This window comes from Camellia sinensis, chromosome 1 (assembly GCF_055761805.1).
Source record: "Camellia sinensis isolate YWXY chromosome 1, ASM5576180v1, whole genome shotgun sequence".
NCBI classification, from domain to species: Eukaryota; Viridiplantae; Streptophyta; class Magnoliopsida; order Ericales; family Theaceae; genus Camellia; species Camellia sinensis.
Genome location: NC_138961.1, coordinates 221,338,214 through 221,347,980, shown reverse-complemented (window position 1 = coordinate 221,347,980; position 9,767 = coordinate 221,338,214). Strand labels below are relative to the sequence as shown.

Genomic DNA, 9,767 nt, shown 5'->3' with positions numbered 1-9,767 from the left:
ACATTTTATAAATGAAAATTAAATATGTTCAAAAGTATATACAAAGGAATTAAATAAAAAGTTTTAAACCATACTTACATATATTAAAAAATGAAAAAACTTAAAAAACTAAGTTCTTGAATTCTTTGACCATATTTTGTATCTCTCCAAGAATTTTTAACCTGAAAAATGAAAACAAAAATTAATTCAGAAACCGCTAAAAGCATATGAATAAACTAACTATTTGTAGAGATTGCTCTAGTCTTATAAAAGATAAAGTCCTACCGATCACACCCTTTCAAATGTCTTAAGACTTGGACAACAAGTATCATTTCTTATATCGCTGAAGGGAGGCAAAGATGAACTGAATGATGGAAAGTGGCCAGCAATCAATGAAGACAAGGTTTCACCAGTCCTCCACAAGCAGCAATTTGCTGACAGCACACAGGTTGTCATTTGTTAAATTCATCAGTACCTGCCACAAGGAGCATAGTATAAATGTTGACAATCATCACATGAATCACAACCACGTCAAACAGATTCTCAATGAAACACATTTTCAGCCACTTCATTGCAGATGCTCTCATCTTTTCTCCAACTTCTATATTTCAATATTCTATTTGACATAAGTAAAACCAATAATATAAAAAATATTTGGAACTGATGGGCAACTTATTAATGTTGTAATTTATCAAAGATATTTTGTTACAGGAAGGATCATGCTCTCTTATTCATTTTCTATTTTTCTTCCTCGAATAAACAACACACAATCAAATCTTAAAATCAATCAAGTTTCAAAGCAAAGCACACACCCTTGCGAATCAATTCAGAACAAAGTGGCTTAATGACAGCTGTTAATGTCACCAACTACATGTAAAATGATAAAATTTGTATGCTATGTTGCCTGTTGTCTTTATGTTGAAGTTCACACCAGTCACTGTTTGTTTATCTAGTGTTCTGAATCCTTTCTTTTGCGTATGAAGTTTATGCTCTTACTGGTGGTGGTGGTGGTGGTGGTTAAGTTTCTATTTTCCTATATACTTGTGTTACTCATTTTACTGTTGTTACTTATCAAAGAAAAAATTACTATAATAATTTTTTACAATAATTAGGCACCTTGGTATTAACAGGCCTTATTAACTCAAATTACTTAATACACGTTATGGGTAAATATCTAATTACACATGTTAGAAAAATACAGATTTGAGACAAATGATGAGTCATAAATACATTTTAATGAAAATTTTCGATATTCATAAAACAACTGAATAACATTAAATTGGGCATGGTTAAGTTTGAAAACATTAGGTTATGGTGTGCCAATATCAAAAAGGTATAAAGCCTTCCATCCCAAAAGACATTCCATCCTCCTATCACTAATTTCAATAAGAATAATGATACATAAACATAGTTTTTATATATGATTCTCATAAATTCAAAAATATCATTCATTTTCAAATCATTTTCCTTTCACTAATATTACTTAAACAAGCAGTAAGTAATAAAATAATAAAATGATTATTAGGAAAAGTTGAGAAAGAGCTAACCTTTGGCTAAAGGCTTTGAGACCAAAGGTGGGAAAGTTACTAAATCCACAGCCATCAGCAGCAGCAAAGAACCATTGAAAAAGTGCATTAGTAAAGCTACCACAGAGGGAATAGAATAGCATCATTACTTGTTTCCTGCATCCAAATTAATTAACTCATTAGCTCCCAAAAAAATTTTAAAAAATAAATAAACAAGATGCTAATTCTAATAATTTTCCCCCACCAGCCCTCACAACTTAAATTTTAAAAAAAAAAGATAAAAAGTAAAAGGAAAAATTGTAGATCAAGAATATGAATAAACCTAAATGTTAGAAGTCAATTGTTTTTGTTAGAAAAAGTGTGGTATAAATATTTCTTCTCTTTTTTCCTACATTATCCATAGAAAGGTCAAACTATTCATTGGGTGTACTCGACTAATCTCAAGACTCACGCAAAGCATTTCCTTCCATGCGAGTCAGGCAAATCTTCGACTATGCTCACAGGCATAGTCCCTGAGCAATTGATAGCACTCAATGGGAGGAGAAGTTATGTGGTGGTCTTGGGGCATGGCTAGGTAGTGTCCAGGAATATTGTGATTGGTAGAATGAGTGGAGCCTATAATTTGGTGTTTGGTAATAGAAGAACAACGAGGGATATGACATTTGATAATTGGTAGGAGTATTACCATGTGATGCTCCAAGACTATCTCATAATTTTTTCAAATGGGAGTTGAATCTCAAACTTAATGCTTCATGAGGGCCAAGTGGTAAGTAATATCAGTTTTAGTTCTAAATAGTTACATTGTGTGGTAAATAATATCAATTTTAGTTTTAAATAGATACATTAAATAAGATTAGGGTAAGAGACAGTATTAATTACTTGGCTAGTTTGGCTCCTTTAGGAGTGTGAAAGCTGTTGATGAGGTAGGCAGTTGCAGTTCCAGTAGGGTATGTTAACTTGTACTTGAGTATCATCATCTGAGGAGGAGAGGAAAAACAATTCAAAAAAAATTACAAATTAAAAAGCTTATCAATAAAATATATTATTAAAATTAAATTGGTTTGTTGTAATAATCTATTATTATTATACCTTTCTAAGGGGGGCAATTGAAAAGAGACCAACAAAGCTGACAAGAAAGAGAAAACCAATCATCCAAACCAAAGATAGATTCTTCACATTGATTGGGTTGCTTGCTTCATCTGCTTGAGCTGCAATACGTCCACTCATTCCTAGTAGATAACTTGCAGTCCCACCTGATATAATTTATTTTGAAAACTTCACTTAAGCTCTCAAAAAGAATAAAAATAAATTCTTTTATGTAAGAGCTTTTCCAAGGGGGGGAAAATCTAGCATACAAGAGGAACAATTTTGTGTTTAGTAGGCAAGAGGCCCCCCAATTTCCACTACCATGCAAGGAAAATATCTAACTTCTCTAAAGATTGAAAAGCATCAAGGCATCAGCCATGTGCCTCGGAAGTCCCATAATCCATAAGGCTTCTTGTAACTAAATAAAAATGTAAGCTTTGATTCCAACTTTGCCTATTTCTCTCCAAAATTATTGGGGGTGAAAAGCAAAAATAAAAATAAAAATAAAACTCGAGAAAACTAAGCATGGTCAAACTGCTTGAAGATGGACAGTAGGAAAGACATCCTTACATTAAACATATTGAAGGATGCTTTCCTTCAAGTGCACAGGACCAATATCCTTAGTTATGATACCTAATGCCTGAAAAGTGACACTAAGATCCTCCATGATCATTTTAACATATCAACCTTCATCGAACTACCCTCAGCCCATATTATGTCAAGCAAAACATAGGAGGTGTACGTGTGTGCTCACATGTGTGTGCGTAGGGGGAGAAAGAGAGAGACCTTCTCTTGCCCTCAGGCCTCTGCCAACTTGCATTTCTCTATAAAACAAAACATCACTATTTGTAACTCATTACTGGCACAAAATCAAACAATGGATCAAAATAAGATAAAATTAAAGGGAAAAAAATGCAAGAACAAAATGAACCCAATACACATTTATCAAAATACCCTACAGACAACCGAGTATCGAACAAGAGATCAACAACATATTTGGAGGAATGTAAACATCCATTGCCAAGTAAATTTAAGAATCCACATGAATACGGCAAAGAGAAACAGGTACTACAGAACTTGGCTTCAAATAAAAACAACATTAAAAATCAAAATAGTAACAATGCAATAGCAACAAAAGCAACATACTTCGATAAACAACCTGACCAACTTTTACTGCTTGCAGCAACTTTTCTTCGGGGAGGAAATTACAATAACCCTGTGGTGGACAAGTTACACAAATCAGTGAGATGATAGAGACTGTAACATGTTCTGTATCAGTTTTGGTATACTCCGCATCATATCTTTTGTAAACAGGTTCAATAGAAGAAACAATTGAATATATAATTTCAACAAAGAATGAAGTGAAATAATTTAGGATCATTAAAAGAAGAATAAAGTGCAACAAATTCCTATCATATTTTAAGTATCTACCACCTGAAGTCCTTTTCCAAAAAAACAAAAAGATTGAAAAAGAACATGAAAGCCAAAAAGTATTTAACATCCAACAAAAAAAGTGAAACCAGGAAAAAAAGGAAAAAGAAAATGTAAAAGCATACAAGGTTTACCACATTGAGTCTTGAATAGACAAAATTCATAACAAATGACATCATTTTCTTTCAACTTCTACCATCAAGAAGAATCCAATGCGGAACAGATAAGTTAGATGAGGAAAAAGATTAAGATTTTTATTTATTTTGGAATTTTATTTATCTAGGAGTTTTATTTACTTGGGAAGTCAAGTTTGTTCAAGATTAGTTTGATTTGTCTATACATATGGACTTCATGTGATGGATTTAGTAGACTATATGATTTGAATTTTGATTCATTGAGAAATTTGATAACAGATTGTAATCCCCTGTTTATTTTTCTCTCCTTCTTCAATCTTCTTCTTCCTACTGGTGCTACATCAGAAAACACAACCACAAACTATTTTAAATCAAAATATATTGTTGAAGTTTCAACATCTAACTACTAATTTGGTTCAAAATGTCACCATTAAATGTAAAACATTGCCCCAGGAAGTTGAAAATCAATCAATGCCAAGTTCGATAGATACAAAATTATTATTTAGGGTTTCAACTCACACTAACTCATTAATATATGGAAATTGTACTCTATTTCACATACTATTAAAAGCAATCAAGGACACATTTCTAGAAAATTAACAAATCATAGTAAAATTGTGAACAAAGTAACGGTAACAGAGATCAGAATCATCAGAATCTTAAAACAATTATATACATACATACATATATATATATATAGAGAGAGAGAGACCCTTACAGCTAGTGCCCTTGTAAGTGTCTTAAATGCGAATTCTAGGCACGAATCGGGCCAGGAATCCCCAGATGGATTGACTTCAGATCCTAAATTTTCCTGGTTTTTCATCTCAGTTTTTGGCCTTGCTGGTTGATCTTCTGGAACAGCTTGGTCCTCCAAAGGCTTCTCGTTCATGTCTAACAGTTCTGTGCCTCTCAAATCATGATTTGTAATCTGCGTTGAAATCGTCTGCAACGGTTTGACTTCAGTTTCACCAGACTTTCCAGCTGCAGCTCCATGAGCTTGTTTGCTTAACACACAGTTGGCCACCGTCTTGAGTTTGAGCTCCTCGAGTCGTTTTGAAGACCAATGAGGCAAATCAAAGATTCAGAAGAGAGAGAGAGAGAGAGAGAGAGAGAGAGAGAGAGAGAGAGAGAGAGAGAGAAGAAACAAACCTAGTAGTCGATTGGTTCAGTAACCCTAGCAACCGAAGAGAAGAGAAGAGAAGAGATGAGATGATCAGCCTAGCAATTGATTTGGCCTTCATCATCATCAGATAGAGAGAGAGAGATTGAAACCCTTACGATGTTCCATCAAAATAGTTATTTTGGGGGAAAAATGTTGGCGCCCAAAATTTCATTTTAGCGCTTCTTTCTTTTTCTTTTTCTTTTCTTTTTTTTTTATTTTTTTACTTTTATCATACAATTCACGATATGCATTGTGCGTCATGAAAAGGCAATATTTTTAATGACAGGCGATGTATGCGTTGTAAAAAGTATAATACTTTTAACAGTGGGCGTGGTGTGCACCGTGAACAATTCCCACAAAAGTAGGTAACACAGAGGGTCTGTTTGGTAACGTTTACATTTTCAGTTTATATTTCCAAAATTTTATAAATTGGTTTTTGTTTATTTTTTATTTATTTTTAGAAAAACATAAACTACAAACACGTTTGGTAATTGACAAAATGCTTAAAAAAATTTAAAAATATAAAAAAGAATGAGAAATGGCAAGTGGTGGCAAGTGGCGGCGGAAGACGGTGGTGGAAAGTGGTGACGGTGGGTGGTGGGTAGCGGGTGGTGGTGGTGGTGGGTAGGTGGGTGGGTGGGTGATGGTGACGAGTGGTGGGTGGTAGCGAGTGGGTGGTGGCGGTGGTGGGCGATAGTGGCAGGTGGTGGCAGGCGGGTGGTGGCGGCGGGTGGATGGTGGTAGTGGGTGGGTGGGTGACGGTGGTGGTAGTGGTGGGTGGGTGGATGATGGTGGCGGGTGGTAGCGAGTGGGTGGTGGTGGTAGTGGTGGCGGATGGTGGTGACATGTGTGTGGCGGGTGGGTGGTGGTGGCAGGTAGGTGGCGGGTGGTGATGGTGGGTGGGTGGGTGACAGTGGTGAGTGGTGGGTGGTAGCGAGTGTGTGGTGGTGGTGGTGGTGGTGGTAACGAGTGGTGGATGGTGGTGGCGGGTGGCGGTGGTTGTGAGTGGGTGAAGGTGGCAGGTGGTAGCAAGTGGGTGGTGGTGGTGGTGGTGGCAGGTGGATGGCAGGTGGCTAGTGGGTGGTGGTGGTGGGTGGCGGGTGGTGGCGGGTGGTGGATGGTGGTGGTAGATGAGTGTTGAGTGGTGGTAGCGGGTAGATGGCGGGTGGCGGGTAAATGGCAGGTGGCGGGTAGATGGCAGGTGGCAGGTGGGTGGTGGTGGCGGCGAGTGGGTGGCAGGTGGGTGGTGAGTGATGGTGATGGTGGGTGGTGGTGACAGGTGGGTGGTGAGTGGTGGTGGCAGGTGGTGGTGGTAGATGGGTGGTGAGTGGTGGTGGCGGAAGACGGTGGTGAAAAATGGTGGCGGGTGGTGGCTAGTGTCGGGTGGTAAAAAAAAAAAAAACTAAAAACTCAAACCGGAAACACATTTTTTGAGTTTACATTTTTTGGCCAAATTTATAAACTGAGACCACTGATTTATAAATCAAAAATTTACCAAACAAGTTTTTATTTGAGTTTTTAAAATTTTTGTAAATATAAACAGAAAACTGAAAACGTAAGTGTTACCAAATGGCACCTTAGCAAACAGGCTTTAGATGGTAAAAATGTTGTAAAATTAAAAAATAATTAAATAAGTTACCAACGTAAGAAATGACTTATCAAAAGATTCTTAGGCCATATATGGTTTGATTTTTAGAAAAAAAATTTTAAAATTAAAAATTAATTTGGTTAAGAAATAAAAACTAAAAAATAATTATCATTTAAGGGTAAAAATTAATTATCATTTTAAATTTTGGGCAGGTTATATACATACGTATGGCTGTTTCAATTTAATTTGTAAAAAATTATTTCTAACCACTCGGAAGATAAAAATTATATAAAATGATAATTATTTTTTATTTCTTAACCAAATTAATTTTTAATTTTTTTTCCTAAAAATCAAACCATACGTAGCCTAAGAATTTTTTGATAAGTCATTTCTTATGTTGGTAACTTATTTAATTATTTGTTAATTTTACGACATTTTTACCATCAGAAGCCTGTTTGGTAACCATTTCGTTTTCAGTTTTCAATTTATATTTACAAAAATTTTTAAAATTGTCATAAAAACTTATTTGATAATTTTTTTGATTTATACATGGTTGTCTCAATTTGTAAATTTGAGGAAAAAACGTAAATTCAAAAAATAAGTTTATGTTGGTTTTTAAACAGAAATTTAAAAATTTTACTAACATTTTTTTTTTCAATTAATTTTTTTTCAAATAATTTTTTTTCCAATGAATTTTTTTTCCAACTAATACTAACCGATGGGGCAATTGGTAATGCTACTTTAAACCTTAGGGAGGGGATTGTAATTTCTAAAATGTAAGGGGTGTCAATATGATTTACCCAGTAAGGGCAAAATTAGTATTTAAAAAAATTAAATTGCTAAGGGGGGAATCTGTAATGAAACTTTAAACCTCAGGGAGGGAGATGTAATTTCCAAAACGTGAAGGGGGAACTGTAATAAACAAAACCTTAGGGGGTGTCAGTGTAATTTACCCTATATATATACATAATCACACTTAATTAGAAAGTGACATAAAAAATAAATGTTATCACACTCAATCAGATTAAGTGTGATTAAAAATTTGGAAATTGTATATTTTATATAAAAATCAATTTGAAGTATTTTATACAATCACACATATTTAGGAAGTGTGATTAAATATATATATATATATATATAATCACATTTATTTAAAAAGTGTGATTAAAAAATAGTAATGTCTATATAATCACATTTTAATTACATTGTGTGATTAAAAAATATATAAATAATCACACTTTAATTAGAATGTGTGATTAAAAAATATATAAATAATCACACTTATTTAAAAAGTGTGATTAAAAAGTAATAGTGTATATATAATTACACTTTAATTAGAAAGTGTGATTAAAAAATATATATAAATAATCACACTTTAATTAGAATGTGTGATTAAAAACTATATATATAATCACACGTATTTAAAAAGTGTGATTAAAAAGTAGTAGTATATATATAATCACACTTTAATTAGAAGGTGTGATTAAAAAATATATAAATAATTACACTTTAACTAGAATGTGTGATTAAAAAATATATATATAATCACACTTGTTTAAAAAGTGTGATTAAAAAGTAATAGTGTATATATAATCACATTTTAATTAGAAGGTGTGATTAAAAAATATATAAATAATCACACTTTAATTAGAATGTGTGATTAAAAAATATATATATAATCATACTTGTTTAAAAAGTGTGATTAAAAAGTAGTAGTGTATATATAATCACACTTTAATTAGAAGGTGTGATTAAAAAAATAGATATATAATCACACTTAATTGAAAAGTGACATAAAAAATAAATATTATCACACTCAATCAAATTAAGTGTGATTGAAATATCAATCTAATTTTTTTTATCACACTTCTAATAAAAGTGAGATCTTTTTTTTTGTCAAAGTGTGATCTTTAACTATTTTTGTAGTAGTGCAATGAAGAACTTTCTCCACATTCTTTTAGATCCTTCTGGTACTGAGTGTACCTTCGTTGGATCTTCCTTCTTTGGAACCTAGAAATCACTGAAACCATATTTGGTTCTTTTGTTTTCGGGTGCTTAAGCAATACCCAATTGTTTGGAGCCACCAAAAGAGGTTTGACCATCTTACCTTGGTTTCCAACAACATTTTTTTGGGTAGACATCTCCCTAGGCTTGTTCTGCATGACAAACCAATTTGGAACTCCAGGTATCAACGAACCTACTGACCCAGTTGTTGAACTGTTTCTTTCTTCCTTCGAAGCCATCTTTGAAGCTGGCTGTGAAGGCCACTGCTTGGCCCTGACTCCCTGTTTTGGGCCTACCTCAGGCCTTTGATGAAGGTGGCCACTTTCCGTCGTGCGTGAGGCTGGTCTAGGAGGCCAATCTCTGGCTTTGATCCCATAAACTGAACCCTTCTCCGGTCTCCTTTCAGGATGACTACTCTCCATTCTGTAATAATTAGGTGGTATGGACTCATATAAAGGCCTCTTTCCTTTAGAATGCATTCTAGCGACTGTTGGCTCAGCCATTAATGGTTGCTGCCTAACATTAGTTGGATATGGCCTTTTGTTATAAGCATTGGTTAGTTTAGGACGCCTCTGCACATCTTTGTAATATTGTTTCCCATTAATTGGAAGCCCTTTCAACCACTTGTAGCTCAGCTTGCATCTGGGACACATTCTTTGCATAACAGCTGCTTCTAAAGAATCGTCATCCAGTGCTTCTTCATCAGAGTCTTCCCTCTGGTCCAAGAAACCTTGTCCAATAGCTGGTAGATTTCCAGTGTCTTTCTTGACAGTTGTCTGGCTGGCAACCTACATTTGCACATTGATTTCTTCCAATTCTTTCAAGGATAAGTTCCGGAAGTCTGGTATAATAACATT

General features: G+C 34.3%; 1 protein-coding gene across 2 annotated transcripts; it reads right to left on the bottom strand.

Moving 5' to 3' along the window:
- Positions 1–5,443, bottom strand: LOC114263455 (putative metal-nicotianamine transporter YSL7). Of its 2 annotated transcripts, none has more exons than XM_082895927.1 (7): positions 4,875–5,443; positions 3,738–3,807; positions 2,595–2,758; positions 2,385–2,482; positions 1,527–1,661; positions 265–454; positions 1–161 (listed from the first exon to the last, which is right to left on the bottom strand). In XM_082895927.1, exons 1-6 carry the CDS (start codon positions 5,043–5,045, stop codon positions 448–450), a joined length of 645 nt encoding a protein of 214 aa, XP_082752053.1. In that variant the 5' UTR covers positions 5,046–5,443; the 3' UTR covers positions 1–161; positions 265–447. The 2 variants fall into 2 exon arrangements, with proteins under 2 accessions (XP_082752053.1, XP_082752055.1); XM_082895929.1 differs by having other exon boundaries at positions 2,385–2,467.
- Positions 5,444–9,767: the final 4,324 nt, after the last annotated feature.

Bases quoted from the DNA above. Each gene is read 5' to 3' on its own strand.
- LOC114263455 (XM_082895927.1), bottom strand. From the start codon at position 5,045: ATGAACGAGAAGCCTTTGGAGGACCAAGCTGTTCCAGAAGATCAACCA. The intron at 2,759-3,737 runs GTATGTTGCTTT...AAATTATATCAG, and splicing joins TGGTCAGGTTGTTTATCGAA to GTGGGACTGCAAGTTATCTA. The intron at 2,483-2,594 runs GTATAATAATAA...TCTCCTCCTCAG, and splicing joins CAATTGCCCCCCTTAGAAAG to ATGATGATACTCAAGTACAA.